The following is an 18,334-nucleotide window of genomic DNA, read 5'->3' as shown; positions in this document are numbered from 1 at the left end:
TTACTTATTTAAACAGTCAGGATTACACTGAATGCACAGCTAATGTTAGTGCAACACACATGGACTAAAAGCCACAAAGCTCTCATTTTGTTAAATCATCTAAAGCAATAAATCTATTTGTCTATCTGTCTGTCTGTCTGTCCTGTTTTTCTGTCTGTTTAAAAAAAAAAAAATCAGCAAAGATGCTTTTAATTGATCAGAATTTAACAAATTTCACAAAATAATCCTATTTCAAATAATGCTAATCAAAAAATGTAGAATGTAGAAAGCAACACTGTTTTCATCATTAATAGAAATATTAAATGTTTTTTGACCACCAAATCAGCATATTAGAATGATTTCTGAAAAATCATGTGACATATCAAATCATAGAGAGAAGTGTTTTGTTTGTTTGTTTTTTGTAATTACTATATATATATATATGTATGTGTGTGTGTGTGTGTGTGTGTGTATATATATATATATATATATATATAGTAAATTGTAACATATTACGATTTTTACTTTATTGATTAAATAAATGCAGCGTTGGTGAGCATAAAATACATTTATCATGGCTTGTGTGATCCAATCAAATCCTAAAGGACAAAATCAAGCCCAATCCTATATAATTACCCACTGTAAATAAACTTAAATACACATTACGTAAGGTAATTGTGTTGTGAATGCGTGCTGCACATGTGTTTTCAGCTCTTTATGTATTTTTATGCCTCTGTTGTTTGTGGATAAACACATGTAATGAGCACAATTTAGATCTCAGTGACAGAGGAATCCTTTCTGCTGACAAGCATAGCCAAGATAACAGCAGGATGACTTGGGGATTATTTTCAGATTCAATGAGAGGTTTAGGCTAAATCCACACTCTGACATGCCTGACATGGTTAACGGACAGCCAAAGAGAGCTTAAGTGATGGAGAAAACAGGACAGAGATGGAGAAAAAAGAGAAATTGTGTGTAGCGGTTCAACAGAGGAGAAGGCTAGCCTCAGGACTGCCTGTTCAAATGAGTGTTTACACACCAAATGAACACAAGTCTACTAGTAATTTAGCCCTCCACATGTTTATTTAGATATTATCCCCGTGCTGAATTATAAAGGAATCAGTAAGTCTGGGTTTCTAACCTGCTGAGATGTGCCATGCGTCATGCCAGACACATTTGAATGCTATTTACCTCAGAAGTAGGATGTTGGAGCTGGGAATGATGTCAGATCTGAGTTAGTCTCAGCCTCAGACGTCATGCCCACAGGCCGCTGGCTGAATGTCTGACGCATATGGTGTTCTTTTTAACGTTCCACCTGGAAACAAAGATGCTGTGATGCCAAACCCCTCATGAAAGAAGAAAGCCGTCATGTTTACAGCTGTGACAGTGAGTGATTAACAGGATCTAAAAGCTGGATTTTCAAAATTATGTGAAATATGTAAAGTTCACAGCACAGCATAGACTCTTTAAAATGCGTCCAAGAATTTTACACGCTGATTTGTTATTGTGGTGAAATTTTCATGCCCCTAAACATGACGTGGCACAAAACGGAACGTGATTGGTTGTTTTACCTGTCAGTCATATGGCCATTGGGCGGTCCTTGGCCTTTCAAAGCAACCAAAATTCCCAGACCTTCTACCGTCATTCTGAAGGTCTGGCTACACGAGACTAGACCTGAGTTGACCGTGTTCAAGTACTTAAGTTGGAAAAACAAAATTGATTCATTCGTAGATATCAATATCGGTTGATGTAAAAAAAAAAAAAAAAAAAAAAAAAAAAAAAAACACACATTGAAAAGTGGTAATTTGCACAGATAGCTTCAAAGTATCATGTCCACAGATACTACTGCTTAACTACTGTTGATGCACTGAGCAGCCATATTAAATTCTGAAATCAAGGTTTGTTGTAGCTTCTTTGAGTTTGAGTCAGAATTATGTCTTGAGGTGGCGTTTCAGTTAAAAGTTCCTACTGGGAGCTCAAACTCAAAGAATTTCCATCTTATAAGTATAAATTTATGGAGCCTGCATGACATGCAGGAAAAAATGTAAACCGTGCACAGGATTTACGTAATTCATTCACATTTGTGGATATGCGCATGAAATAATCATTTGTGCCCTTGTTTAAGTGTGCACTAAATGATATGTTCTTCTTCCTGTCTGCTTTCTCATAAAACTGTTGATGCTGTTATGTTACAGTAGCTGCGTTTTCATTACAGAATTGCACAAAACTTTTGCAGTACTTTATAAATATTGATTTAAAAAAAAATTATTGCAAAATGACATGATGTTAACCAATATTACGCTACTAAAGCATCATTTTTTTGCTCTCACGATAAGTCACGGTGACAGATGTTGGTAGGTTTATGTATATCGCAGCCACCTTACTAGCCATTATTTTTAATCGAACGAGATGTAGGTGTGTATTTTTTTGCTAAGCAGCACAGAGAATTGCTTCTGGGGTGTTACTGAAACATGCCGCTTTTTTGTGATAAATGGGAGTTTTTGCAAAATTAACTTTCCACTGGACGTACCTTCAATTTGCATTCCGTTTGCGCAATTTGATGAGTAATGGAAGCGCAGATAGTACGTTATGGACAGACTTTTGATTGGGTTTTACTTTTGGGAATGAGTTACAGAGACATTCTCAAAAGTAGGGCTGCATGATTGTCATGCGTATCTTTCAGTGAAGCACGGTTCTGTGATCAGCAGTAAATTTCCATCCGAAAGCCAGAGGGCGCTCTCTCATGGAAACTCCAAATATGCCCAAAGACGACAACCCAGGAAATCACGATCGCTGCAGCTGAATAAACAGAATATTTAATTACTTTTATTGATTCGGTGTGACTAATAAACACACAACCACGACAATGTATGGTTTGTCAGAGTTCTTCTGATTATAATTTTCCTTATAATACAGTATATAATGCAATGCCTTTATCACCGCTTAGAATACTGTAAATACTATGCATGCCTTATTCTGTGCAAAAAGCCACATCATCTCACAGAAGGATTTAAAAGTAAAAACGTTATTCAACTGTGGTATTTTGATGTACTTTCAGATGTAGCAGCATTTCTACACAGAGCCGTAGTTCACTGAGAAGCTACGCAAACACCTGTCATTATCGCATGATTTCTTTCAATTTCATAATTGTGCGATTAAATCGTCTGCGATAATAAACGTGATGTAGCGTAGCTTTTCAGTCAATTACGGCTTTGTGTACTAAATGCTGCTCCATCTGAAAGCAGGTGCTGGAGATTTACTATTTATTACACAACCGGCTTTACCGGGGAAAAACAAAAAACAAACAAAAAAAACAGCCCTAAACTATGGAAGCCCATTTCTGGCTACTGGCCAATGACTAACAAAAAAAAAGGTAATTGCAACTTCTCACAATTCTGACTTTTCTTGCGATTGTGAGCTTACATCTCGCAATTCTGACTTTTTTTCAGAATAGCGTGGTCAACTCCCAATTGCATGTTATAAAGTTATAAAGTTACAAAGTCTGAATTGTGGCATATAAACTTGCAATTCTGATTTTTTTCTCAGAATTTGCATGATATAAACTCGCAGTTACGAGTTATAAAAGTCTAAATTCTGAGAAATTTGGAGAGAACTGTGAGATATAAACTAACAATTGTGACTTTTTTTCTCAGAATTGAGTTTATATCTCGCAGTTCTGATTTTTGACACACAATTGCGAGTTAAGTCAGAATTGTGAGATATAAACTTGCAGTTCTGAAAATATATCAGTCTTTTCCCACCTCAAAACCAGACTTTATACTCGCAATTGCGAGTTTAGATCTCACAATTGACCCTTCGCAAAAACCTGCCCACCTTAGTTGCTATTGCTATGTCCGACAAACAATGCTGCTCTCACACTACACATCATGAACAAAGAGGAAATTGACAGCACACTGACAGACAAGACAGAGCAGGTTACTTCTGGTATGAAACAAGGTCTCTGCTTTAAAATGTTGTAATTTTGTAAGAAATTCAAACAATAAATACAGTTTTGTGGCTCTTCATTGCGTCATGCCTTATAAGATCAATGACACGTGAACCGATCGTTTCACGATTTTCTTCTTTACTTCATGGAAAAAAAAAAACATGAATGAACATCAGAAGGTATTTTAACTGTGGAAAGACATCAGTACACACAATGTTTCAAGTTTAAGTCCACTGAAGTTAATCTACTCTCCTGTCTGATTTGTTTGACGGATAGAATGGCAGATTCTGCGTTACGATTGGTTAATCAAGCTGTTTGCGAAGGGTCAATTCTGAGGAAAAAAATACAATCTTGATTTTCAGAACATAAGTGATGGGATACACTCCATAGCGATATTAGATATAGTGTGTATTTATTGTGCGTTCAGTATACCGAGCTTTGAGTTTTTTCAGACCTGGGACAGTCTTTTGCACGCACTTCCTGTCATGTGCACATGCTCTGAAGTGGCCAAGAACGCATGTATGGGTATTGGGACAGGCCCAGCGTCTGTCCACTCCGTCTGGTTTACGCAGATCATCTTTGCATGTTTTTGTATTTAGAGATTGTATTATTTCAGAAGATTTCTGAACGGTGCCCCCTACTGTATAACGGTGAAAACAGATTGCCAGAAAAACTCCTTGAAGGTGGGGAAGCGATGTTTCATAGGGGGAAAATAAAAAGCTTGTAAATGGTGGACCAAGCAGTACTTGCCACTCTACATTCAGTAGTCTGTATAAAGACATCAACACTGCTTCATTTGAAATTCTTCCTGTAGCATTTCATTTTGTTCTGTGGGGTTATTGTCAGCTCAGAAGTTCTCAAGGATAAAGCCGCTCTTCAGCGTATCCTGTGGAGGCCAACACTGAAGGACTCCTCCGAGATGCGAAGCCTCCTAAACAGGGGGCGACAATTAGCAAGCGAGAGGAGAAGGTCCTGTTGAGTGTTTTGCTGTTGATGTTTCCGCCAGCATACGTGTGCGGCCTGTGGAGAAACTGCAGAGTTTGTTGTGGCCATGGTTCCTCTGTGTCGGCTGCACCATGGCAGTTTTATTCTCATTTGTATTCCGCTTTGAGAAGCCCTCTTTGCCGCCAGGTCAGATATCCCTGCCCATTAACAAATGACAGGAGGAGTTAACTTGACTGACATGTTTATTGTTCTCGGGATGGTCCGGCCTAATGAGGCCCATCGGCCTAGGGTGCTGAGATTACGCTGGCATTAGAGGACATGTCCAAAGAGGTTCAGCTGTCCTGTGCCATTTAAACATGCCGACTGCACGCTTGTCCCATCTGACGGCACTTTACCTCTGAAACTATTTACCTAGACAATGATAGCTTGTGAATGATTCGTGGTCTTGGCCACTAATCATTACGTGAGGCTTGATACTCCTGTTTGCTCTAATGCTACACCTGATAAAGCACTGCTTTGATGAACTGCACCAATTAATGGACAGAGAGCTGAATTACTCACACGACAATCTGACTTTCCAAGCGCAAAACAGCTGTCCTTTGCAATTTGTGTGGAAAAAAGTTGTTGCAAGATTGCTGTAGGTGCACTAGTTGCAAAATGAATTCAGTATGCCAGATTGGTCGATGATCTTACAGTTATTTTAAAAATGCAATTCATAGATTACTTAAATGATTCAATGACTTGAATACACCTCTTCTGTGGTGAGCATGTTTTTAATTTTTTGAAATAAAATGATTTTTTAAAGGTTAAAACAACTGTTAAGAAAAAAGCCTTAATATGAAAGGAAATTCATAGTTTAGAATAGTACTATAACTACAATACCAGTCAAAAGTTTTTGAACAGTAAGATTTTTAATGTTTTTTTTTTTTAAAGGTGTCTCTTCAGTTCACCAAGCCTGTATTTATTTGATCCAAAGTACAGCAAAAACAGTAAAATTATGAAATATTTTCATTATTTAAAATAATTGTTTTCTGTTTGAATATATACAGGTGCATGTCAATCAATTAGAATGTTGTGGAAAAGTTAATTTATTTCAGTAATTTAACTCAAATTGTGAAATTCGTGTGTTAAATACATTCAATGCACACAGACTGAAGTAGTTTAAGTCTTTGGTTCTTTTAATTGTGATGATTTTGGCTCACATTTAACAAAAACCCACCAATCTCAACAAATTAGAATATGGTGACATGCCGATCAGCTAATCAACTCAAAACACCTGCAAAGGTTTCCTGAGCCTTCAAAACGGTCTCTCAGTTTGGTTCACTATAGGCTACACAATCATGGGGATGACTGCTGATCTGACAGTTGTCCAGAAGACAATCATTCACAAGGAGGGTAAGCCACAAACATTCATTGCCAAAGAAGCTGGCTGTTCACAGAGTGCTGTATCCAAGCATGTTAGCAGAAAGTTGAGTGGAAGGAAAAAGTGTGGAACAAAAAGATGCACAACCAACCGAGAGAACCGCAGCCTTGAGAGGCTTGTCAAGCAAAATCGATTCAACAATTTGGGTGAACCTCACAAGGAATGGTCTGAGACTGGGGTCAAGGCATCAAGAGCCACCACACACAGACGTGTCAAGGAATTGGCTACAGTTGTCGAATTCCTCTTGTTAAGCCACTCCTGAACCACAGACAACGTCAGAGGCGTCTTACCTGGGCTAAGGAGAAGAAGAAATGGACTGTTGCCCAGTGGTCCAAAGTCCTCTTTTCAGATGAGAGCAAGTTTTGTATTTCATTTGGAAACCAAGGTCCTAGAGTCTGGAGGAAGGGTGGAGAAGCTCATAGCTTCAAGTTGCTTGAAGTCCAGTGTTAAGTTTCCACAGTCTATGATGATTTGGGGTGCAACGTCATCCGCTTGTGTTGGTCCACTGTGTTTTTTGAAAACCAAAGTCACTGCACCCGTTTACCAGGAAATTTTAGAGCACTTCATGCTTCCTTCTGCTGACCAGCTTTTTAAAGATGCTGACTTCGTTTTCCAGCAGGATTTGGCACCTGCCCACACTGCCAAAAGCACCAAAAGTTGGTTAAATGACCATGGTGTTGGTGTGCTTGACTGGCCAGCAAACTCACCAGACCTGAACCCCACAGAGAATCTATGGGGTATTGTCAAGAGGAAAATGAGAAACAAGAGACCGAAAATATATAGATGAGCTGAAGGCCATGGTCAAAGAAACCTTGGCTTCCATACCACCTCAGCAGTGCCACAGACTGATCACCTGCATGCCACACCAAATTGAGGCAGTAATTAAAGCAAAAGGAGCCCCTACCAAGTATTTTTTAATGAATAGAAAGTTACTATTATACCACCATATCCAAGCTTTTGAATGGTATAGTGTATCATTTTACAGAAGCTTTTTATTTCCGATAAATGCTGATCTTTGGATCTTTGTTCATCAAAGAATTCTGTTTTAAAACAGTTACAACAGTTTTAAAATATTGATGATGATAATGATGATGATGATAATGATAATGATAATGATGATGATAATAATAATAATAATAATAATAATAATATTAATAATAATAATAATAATAAATGTTTCTTGAACAGCAAATCAGCATATCAGAATGATTTGTGAAGGATCATGTGACTCCGAAGACTAATTATGCTGAAAATTGAGCATTGATCACAGGACTAAATTACATTTTAAAGTATATATTTAAATAGAAAGCAGTTATTTAAAATAGTCAAAATATTTCAACATTTTACTTTTAATTTGATTTTGGATCAAATAAATGCAGGCTTAGTGGGCAAAGACTTCTTTTAAAACATTATTAAAAACCTTACTGTTCAAAAACGTTTGACTGGTAGTGTATTTTTAAAATATTTTACCAGTTACAGTTACATCACTGCTAATTAATAATCAAAAAAAAAAATGTTGCTGAAAAATATAATGCGTATAAGTTAATGTTTTTTTGTAAAATAAAGTAACTATTTTATATTTTAAATATTATTCTTGCAATGACCGATCAGTAATTCAGCAGACGTTACTCCAGTCTTCAGAAGGATCAGTGTCACGTGATTTGGATCTTAAGAAACATTTCTTCTTATTAATATTACCTTTTCCAGACTTTCCTCTGGTTTCTTGTTTACAGCTTCAAGATAAAAAGCTGGTAGCCAAGGGTTTTCATTATGAAGCTGGTAGCCAAGGGTTTTCATTTCTTTCATTTTCACCATATGTTGGGGAAAGTAATGAACCCTCCCCCACTATGTAGTCCTGTTGTGAAGTTTCATTGCCGCCTCCAAAATGAAGGATTGGTTGAAGAGGTTACACGTTTAAATGCAATTTCCAAGCATTTAGCATCAGTTTTGTTGTTAAGATATTTTCCCATCCTTTCTTTTATGTATTTATTGCCAATCTGTTTGTTTTCCTGCAGTATTATTATTATGTTTCGGCACATCAAAACAGACGGTAGTTTTTGATGTTTATCCAAGATACCCAGGGATATGTCTGGATACACTGTGTGTTTTCAAAACTTGCTGCTTTTTCACACATGTTCCTTTTCCCTTCTTTTAAAAAATACTTCTGCTTCTTTCATTCGAATGGTAAGCGCATAGTTACTCTCCTGGAGTCTTGGGGCAGAGGCTCTATGGTTTTGTGGCAAGATCTGGAATGGAAGTAATTAATGGGCATCTTAATTGGTGCAAGTGTGCCTTCTTTGTGCGTGTCTTCGCTCGACCCTGAACTGTAGTAAACCTTGAGGGTGGCTAGAACACAGGCTTTAGCTGTTACAAAGGGGAAGGCAATAATTATTCTGCAAGTGCTAGTCTTTTCTTCTTCACTTTTTTAATGTCAAAGAACAAGATCCAACCCTTGTGATCATGGGAATAGATGGAGCTCTCTGTCAGTGAATAACATTGCGAATGACCTTGGTTTGATATAATTAACAAAACCTTTCCTGTGCTTGGATTGTAAATACAAACGTCAAATAATGTATTATGGCTAAACAGAAAAATGTTTTGTGAGGATAATTAATGTAATGATTGAAATGTTTTCACCTTTGTCCTTTCATATTTAAAATTTATGAATAGAGAAATGTGGCATGCAGCGGTCCTCACTTTTTTTTTTTTTTTTTTTTTTTTTTTACGTTTTTTTTTTCTTCTTTTTTAATTAAATGTGAATTCATGTCTGAATTTCTTGGTTAAACATTACTTACACTACCAATGTCATTTATGGGCTATTCTATTTATTAAAACAATGTATAAACTTCATCAATTTAGTGTTTTATGCATTTTACATTTATTCCAAAATAATAAATCAAGGCATTAACAATTTAAAACAATTACATATCTAATTTATGAACTTGTATTCTGGTGTTGTTTTTCATAATAAACTTATTTTCAGATTATCAGTCATCAGAGCTCTGAATACACTGGTAAAAACAAGCTGAATGCTCACAAAAAATGAAACAAAACAAAACACACACACACAGACACACACACACACACACACACACACACACACACACACACGTGTTTTCAGGTCTTTAGGGCCCATGCACCGATAGTGCGAGGAATACCTATAAGGCTCGATAGGCTCGATACCTATAAAATTTCAATAAAGTGCCCCTCGAGCTATGTTTCACATACATTTACAAAACTGGGTCAACACATGTAACACACCAGTACCTACACAAGAAGTTCCTGGTATGAAATCTGAAACCCAACAGGAAGTCTGCTATTTAGATTTTTCTCTGCAAGTTTTGTGCCGGTTTTGAATTTAAACAAACTACTCCTAGAGATTTAAACATATCAACAAATTTGGTCAGTATAATCTAAAGCGAAGATCTTAAATTTTCTTTGAAGGGCGTGACCATGGCAGACAAACTTCAGTATTTCGCCATGAAAAAGGAAGTTATAATTCAGGCATATAATGTCTGATCTGCACCAAAATTCACATGTTTGATAAGAGTCCTGTCCTGAACACATGCCCATGACTATATTCAGTTATAGCCATTGCGCTACCTGCTGGCAACAGAAAGTGGCATGTTTTACGCTCTAATGAGCTCCTCATAGAGATTTGACATTAATATTATATTTGTTCAGTCTACTCTCAAGCAGCGTTTCCCAACTCCAGTCCTTGCCCCCCTGCTCTGCATATTTTGCATGTCTCTAAAATGTTTTAAAACGCTAGATTCTGTGCTATGTTCCGATTGATATTATCCCTACATAGTGTTCATTGCTCCCTACTCCCTGAGCAGGGGAAATCCGTTGACGTTTACTTCACTTCTGAACGTTCATTCATGGATTAGCGTCTTCACACACAGACAAAACTTACTAGAAAAGTGTGAAATGTGACATCATATTAAAACAATTTAAATACATGTCTTGCACACTTTAATGCCCTTTGAATGAAACACATACACTCATTTGGAGCTGGAATCATGGCGGAATATTCAGTGATGTCCACTTCGCAGGGCACTTACGGTCGAAAAGAACAAACGGGGTATGTGATGAGAGATGCATATGAAATATGCAGAGCGGGGGGTGCGAGGACCACAAGAGGTAGGATTTATCGTATGAACCAATCATAGCTGATCATTACTAGCCATATCTAATCATATCACGATGGTGGCGTTGCCTTCTCTCACGTGACTTTCCCCAGTTCATTCTTTATTACCCCCACCAAACCCACTGGATGCTTTAGGGCGGGTTTGTTAAAACTCAGTGGGCTCAGGGGAGGTGAGGTAGACACGGACTCCCACTGTAACTTTACCTGCTTGTGTTGCTGTTGGACAACTTTAATTTAGAAAAACAAGTAATTGATTTTTTGTTTTTTGTACAACAAATTTTTGTCTCATCCAATATGTTGTGGAGGCATTGCCTCCCTTGCCTCCTCAGAGGAAACATATACGTACTACAAGTTAAGTGTCCTGGATAAGCGGATAAATGTGCGCAGCATGCTGTTTAAAAAGATCCCTTATAGAGATGACAGAACTGAAAAGGAATCTGTATGCTTATTATATACACATGATTGAGCCTTTTTAATTGTTATTTTTGATTGCCAGTGTAGCTTTCATGTGTCCTGAGGCCTTAAAAGATAAAAAGCTTGCAGCCTTGCACTAAAGTGGATGTTTGAATTTTAAGTGAGTTTATACAGGTCATTAAACAGAACAGCCTCTTCTGTCTTCAGACCAGCTCTGATGTGTCCAGTCACATTGAAAGAGAAGCTATTAAACCATGCATTCAAAAATGTATTTACTCACACTCATGTCATTCCAAAGCCATATAGTATAAAAAAAATTGAAGGACGCAAAATCACAAAAAATTACACTATATTATGAGTCTTCTGAAGATATGGGTCATTGGCGTATAAGGATTTTCGACAAGCCAATTTCAAAATTAAAAAAAAAAAAAAAAAAAAAAAAAATATATATATATATATATATATATGTGTTATAATTATTCATTCAACATTAGGAATGTTGTGTACACATAAATTCATATTAAAATTTAAAATCAAGTGATTTTAGTGTTTTTTCATCTTGATGAATTGGCCATAGCCTTAAAAAAAAAAAAAAAAAAACTAATGTGGTGTGACCTTGATTTCTTTTAAAATTAATTCATTTCCATGACATGCTTAACATTTAAGATGTTTTCAGTAATTAAAGTGTTGTAGCAGTGATTCATATTTCAAACACAGAAATTAGATATTTTATTTTTATTTTAATACAGTTATTCCTATTTTTGGTCTCACCACATAAGTGGTCGTTCCAACTGATGCAAAGGCCTTATATCATTAAAAAAAATCAATTTAACATGGCATTAACTGCAGGCATTTCTTTAGCCCCAGTTATTTCTGAACTTTGCCCAATCTTGGCTGCTTAACTGACCCTTCGCGGGGGGTTTGATTTAACAGGTGATCTGACCAAGCATAACGCCAAATTCGCCATTTTGTCCGACAAACAAACCAGATAGGAAACTGGATTAAAGTCGGTGTACTTAGACTTAAAAAATGGTGTGTATTGACATCTTTTCATGGGTAAAACAAGATACCTTCTGATGTTCATTCATGTTTATTTCATGCTATAACTAGTAGAGATGAAGAGATACACTACGCGATCTGTCACGACACATTAAAGGGCCACAAAACAGTATTTTTTGTTTGAATTCGTAAAAAAATGTCAAAATTTGAACATTGTTTCATACCAGAAGTAACCAGCTCTGTCTCATATGTCGGCACGTTGTCAGTGTCCTTTTTGCTCAGTGATGTATTTTTCACTGCATGAGAACATGATGTGCGGGATAAAAGTGCCATGGTTTGTCGGGCATAGCAACAGTAACTAAGGAGGCGGGTCTTTGCGAAGGGTCAATTTAGGGTAGTCGGAGGTTGCTGGCTTAATTTCCGAGATCACAGCATGATCATCTTTCTTACAGTAGAAAATGAAATCTGAAGTTTGTGCTTGACTGCAGGGTCAGAATTTACATGCTGCCTATAGCGAGCATTTATTTTACTTTGCTTGGCAGTAGAATATGGTAAAATAGATTAAAATGGTTATTATAAATAAATAATAAATTACTAATAAATACATTACCAACTAAAATTATATGCTCTAAATTCTTTTTTTTTTTCTCATATTGTACAAAGATTGAATGTAAATCGTCTGAAATATGGGTCTTTGGGTCTTTGGCAAATTGCTATATGATGCAAAGTCCCATCTTTGAATGGATTTCAACATAAAAGTCCCAAAATGGTAGTTTCTTGATGGTTGCACTACATGATATTTCATAAAATAGAAATCATCAGACAATGTTTGTTTGTATATTATGATGAAAATATAAATACAAATGCATTGAAATTTTATACATGATTACAAAACACTTTGGAAATCATGCCAAATAGTGCAGAAAATTAATCAGAATTTCTAAAACAACAGTTATGGACGGATGGTCGCACCACATGATTGACACCTTGAATAACAGAAAAATTACAAGTAACTAATCTTTTTTAAAAGTTAAAGTTAAGGTGGGTCCATACATAGGAGAGGTACTTCATATATATGGCATCTTTTTAATGCATTTAAACACATTTTTTAACTAAAAAAAAAAAAAAAATGCAATCAGACAGAAAATGTAGGCGTCACGTCATTGACCCATATGTAAATCATTTGAGTGAGGAACAGACTAGTTGTTAATCTCTGAAAATCTTCCCCTCCGGTGATATGTTAACTGCTATCCTTTAAGCGTTCAAAAGGAAATTTATTCAGATGAATATATTTTAAATCTGTCTTCAACATGCAGCATTTCTAAAGTGAAGATTCAGCTTTGTTGTGTATACAATTTTATTACCAAAGGGGAAAAGCTGTTGACTTTGGTTGTTCTTTTAGATCTACCAATCGGTAATAAGTATTTACCATTTATGACATGTCACCTGTGTTTAGCGGATCGATTCCATACACTGCAGCCCCATTCCGGTTATAGGTTTCCTGTCTTTTCGGTGACTGATGTAGAAGGATCTTATTCATTTCTCATTCTTCTGCCTGCATCTTGGAGAACATTACAACCTAATTCAACGCTTTCCTAAATAAGAGATGACTCAACGTTTTTTTAAATCCATTTTCATTCTCTACACAGCACCATCCAGCGCAGAAATAGTTCTTATGCCAGGAAATGAGAGTGGAATAGCAGCCGGCTGTTAATTTTGAGTTAAGACTGCTGAAGCAGTGACCGACTACACCAACCAGCCGTATTCTTTTATTAATCACAAAGCTACTCAGTCGTGGCCTCAGTCGAGCCACACTTTTGTTTATCAAGCATTGTGCCCGGACAATATGCAGGCCTCCTTAGCATAGCATTAGGGGGTCGAAGAGATTACAAGTCCTGTGCGCGTGTGTCTGGGTTTGTGTTTGTTTTTAGTGTACGAATGTGTGTACACGCTGCTACTTTGTCAAGTTCTTTTCTCAAGGAGAATTGTTGAATGCTCACATGACAGGAAACAGCAGGTGGTGTTTGTTCGGTAAAATGCAGGCTCAAATTATGGCGACTCAAACATGAAAAATATGGTGTGGAGACCACCTGCTTCTCTCAGCATCAGGACAATGGGAGCAGTGATTTATGAATAGTCTTTTTCTATTTGGAGGCCTGAAATGGGGGCAGAAGTGCTGATGTCATTGCGGTGGGATAGACATTATGAATTGAGTTACATGTCTTCACTTTTCTGCCAAGCCAACTGGGTCAAATCACCCGACCAAAATGTTCCAGGAGTGGAATTGACTTGATAGAAGATGCAAGCTTGGAGGTCCTTAACCATGCCGCTGACTGCTCATAAATTATTAATAAAGAATCCTGCTTTGCTGGCTGCCAATCATCTCATGTAATGGTTGTCAGCTGGAGGTGCATGTAGCACATTGCTGTGAAAAAAAATGCCAAGGCGAACACTTTGTATAAATCGTCTAAATTGCTTGAAAATGTCATGGGTTGCTGGAACTCGGATGTTGAATAAAGTTATTTAAAAGAATAGAGGGATATTGTTGCACCGACTTTCTTATGAGTATCAAAGAGTTATGAAAAAATGGAGACCTGGGGCAGTTGTAACATTTTTAACATTTTCCTTCATAACGGACTGCTACAAATCTAGCTGCCATTTTTTGGTATAAGAGACATTTGAAGCCATAGCTGTGAGCCGTAGCCATTAATAGACTTTTAATAAGAAAGACTAGATCATAAAATTGAAATTAATAGAAGTCAGAGTGTTACAGTTGTAACAGTAATTATATTAACACACACTATCTGAAACAAGAGCGTACTTCAAAGTAATATCATTTGTTTAATACCTATTAATATCCCTTAATCATTTGCACTTTTATATGGTGCTATTTCTTTCAGCTGTAAGAAATGTTTTATGCATTTAAAGGGGACTTCGGATGCCCATTTTCCACAACATTTTCATGAAATGTCTGCAACATACTTTGGTTCATATTAACTCACATGTTCACAGCGATTAATTTCAGTGCTGTCTCTTTAAATGATAATGAGCTCTGCTCACCCCACCCCTCTTATCCATCGTTTGTGTATTTAGTGGCGCATTACCATCAAAACAAAACAAATCCACTGCATCCTCAGTGGCTCTGATGCCGGGAGAAAATGACTCTTGTGTTTACTTTTACATCCAACAACAAAACACCTGCATTGCTTACAAGACGTCGTCGGGTGCAGAGAAAATGGTGGATGGTGTACAGCTGACTGAGGGTGAAAATATGCTAATACGGGACAGTCTGTTAGTGGCTGTGGGCGGGGCCTGAGCAATATGACATCATACTGCTCAGAAAATCAAAATGGCTTGAGAATTGAGACTGTCTAGGTTTTTGGAGGGTTATAAAAGGAGTAAATGGATTTTTATCATTGTAAGGTGTTTGTGTCCACACATGCCCACACACATTTTGCATGCAATGTCCTCTTTAAAAGGGTCATCAGATGCAAAACTCACTTTTACATGTTATTTGAACATAAATGTGTGTTGGCAGTGCATATACATCCACCCTATTATGATAAAAATCCACCCAGTGGTATTTTATTAATTTTTATAAGAAATATCCCCCTTTTCAAATCAAGCTATTCTCAGCTTCTTGTCTGTGTGATGTCTACAAAGGCCGCTCCCATGATAGTTAATTGACATGACCGTCTTACCTTAGACCCGCCCTGAGTGAGCTGTGAACAGTTTGACTCCAACCGCCATTGTGTCGACTCCTGTGCAGGGGGATACAAGAATGTCTCCAGTTGAGCGACTGAGGTGTTGTGTTGTTGGATGTAATAGTGATCATAGCAGTCATCATTTACTCCCGTCATCTGAACCGCTGAAGACGCAGAGGATTAACATTACGTTCGTTTTGGAAGGCAATTCGCCCGGCAATCTACATAAATGCGTTTATGTTTGCACGAATCATTCGTGATGCAGCTTCACCTTTGGCAGAAGTGAGTACACTGTAAAAAACAATTTGCTGAGTCAACTTAAAATAATTTGTAACCTGGCTTCCTTAAAATTTTAAGTTCAGTCAATTAAAAAAAAAAAAAAGTTTATTCAACTTAATGTTAAATTATACTAAGAGACAATTTAGATATTTGATTTGAATCAACTTTAAATTTTAAGGCAGCTGGGTTACTTACCCATCTGTTAAGTTTAGCAAACACAAATATCTAAGTTGTTACTTAGTACAACTTAACATTTCAAGTTGACTAAACTTATTTTAGTTGACTGAATTTAAAATTTTATGGCAGCAGGGTAACAAATTATTTTAAGATGACTCAACGAATCGTGTTTTTTATTTATTTTTTATTTTTTAATTTTTTTTTTACAGTATATAAGGGTTTTTATGCATCTTTGCAAATCACCTTTTTTTTTTAATAATGCGCTAGTTAGCAAGTTTCGCAGCTAAAGTAAACAGACTGGCTCATCACTCCACAGAAGAGAAGGGCGGGGTGTTTAAAAGAACATGCAATAGAGTGGCTTGCTCTGAACAGGGCTGATTTTGAGTAAAGAGGGTGTTTTTTACACTACCACTGAGAAATTTTAATCTAAGTATGTTATAGACTTCTCATTAAGACCCTAAAGAATCATATCAGCTTGTGGAAAATGGGCATCCGATGACACCTTTAAATATTATCTTGTACTTTATAATTATTACATCCACAAATAAGTAACCTGTGGCTCTTATTTATTTATTCATTTATCCATTAATTATAAATTCATTCTAAGACTGTCTGCTTATTATGAACAAATGATCTGTTTTTCTTACACTGAGTATCATCGTGTATTTTTTTTTTTCTTATTTTTTTTTTTCTTATCCTGTTGCAGTGCCATCATTCTGGGGGCTTGTAAATTCTGCCTGGAATCTGTGTTCTGTGGGGAAGAGACAGTCTCCAGTCAACATTGAGACGAGCCATATGATATTTGATCCCTTCTTGACACCACTGAGGCTCAACACTGGCGGACGAAAGGTAAACCATGTCATATATGATGTTTGCATGGCTGCAGTGTCAGTGAAATGGGCTGCCTGAGAAAAGTAAACATTGTTTCTAGTGTCAAAGTGCCATGATCAACTGTGAAAATGCCACTTTAGTTAAAAAATGCAACTAGGTCAGTGGTTTTGCTGGATTCAGAATGGTTAGGACAGTACATTATGGTGCATAGTTTGATTGTACTGTTTTCCAGTTTTTTACAGTAGCTGATACCCTGCAGCATGCCATGCAAAACTCCACTTTAAACAGCATTTTTTATTAGTATTATGCATTCATTTTTGGCCTTATATAATTTGTGATGGTTTGTCACTTTTTAAAATGTTTTTAAAACTAGTTATACATATAAAAAGTTTGGGATCAGTAAGATTTTTAATGTTGTTGTTGTTGTTTTTATTTTATGATCATCAAGGCTGCATTTATTTGATCAAATACAGATTTTTTTTTTTTTTTTTTTTTTTTTAAATAAGAGTTTTCTGTTTTAATATACTTTAAAATATTATTTATACCTGTGAAGCAAAGCTGAATTTTCAGCATCATTCCAGTTTTCAGTGTCACATGATCCTTCAGAAATTATTTTAATGTGCTGATTTATTATCAGTGTTGGAAACAGTTGTGCTGCTTATTATTTTTTACTGCTTATACCGGTGATATTTTTTCAAGATTCTTTGATAAATAAAAAGTTAAAAAGAACAGTGTTCAATCAAAATATCAATTTTGTGTTACAATATACACTACTATTCAAAAGTTTGAGGTCAGTACTTTTTTTTTTTTTTTTTAAGGAAATTAATACTTTTATTCAGCAAGGATGTGTTAAATGAAAAAAAAAATGATAGTAAAGACTTATATTGTTAGAAAAGATTTCTGTTTTGAATAAATGCTGTACTTTTTATCTTTTTATTCATCAAAGAATCAAAGAAAAAAGTATCACAGGTATCAAAATATTAAGCTGCACTACTGTTTCAACACTGATAATAAATCTGAATCAGAAGGATCATGTGAGACTAAAGACTGGAGTAATGGCTGATGAAAATTCAGCGCTGCGTCACAGAAATAATTATATTTTAAAGTGTATTATTAAAATAGGAAACCAATATTAGAAATTACAATAATATTTTTACAATATTAAGTTTTTTAAAGTATTTTTGATCAAATCAATAGATGAGCGTAAGAGACTCCATTAAAAAAACAACAACAAAAACATTAAAAATCTTACTGATCCCAAACTTGAATGGCAGTGTATATACAATAGGGGGGGAGGGGGGCGATTTTAACTCAGAAATTGCTGGTAAATTTCACAGGCATTTACAAAGAAGTGGCAACACTTTGAATTAAACATTAAAAAATCCATGCGCGTGTTATGCATCAACTAACCACATAAAAGTGCTTTTGTTTGTCAATGGAGAGAGGATGGCATGTTTTGCATATTAATAAATCCTCTCTTCAAAGGC

The 18,334-nt window shown here is 36.2% G+C and overlaps 1 protein-coding gene across 1 annotated transcript in view; it reads left to right on the top strand.

Annotated features, from left to right (window-relative positions):
* ca10a (carbonic anhydrase Xa) overlaps positions 1 to 18,334 on the top strand; it is a 201,809-nt gene that overhangs the window by 67,373 nt on the left and 116,102 nt on the right. Inside the window, exon 4 of the mRNA XM_051124589.1 lies at positions 16,723 to 16,865. Coding sequence (XP_050980546.1) covers positions 16,723 to 16,865 — 143 coding nt within the window. The remainder of the gene's footprint in view (positions 1 to 16,722; positions 16,866 to 18,334) is intronic.

Source organism: Labeo rohita, chromosome 12 (genome assembly GCF_022985175.1).
Source record: "Labeo rohita strain BAU-BD-2019 chromosome 12, IGBB_LRoh.1.0, whole genome shotgun sequence".
NCBI classification, from domain to species: Eukaryota; Metazoa; Chordata; class Actinopteri; order Cypriniformes; family Cyprinidae; genus Labeo; species Labeo rohita.
This window is presented reverse-complemented; position numbering and strand designations above follow the sequence as displayed.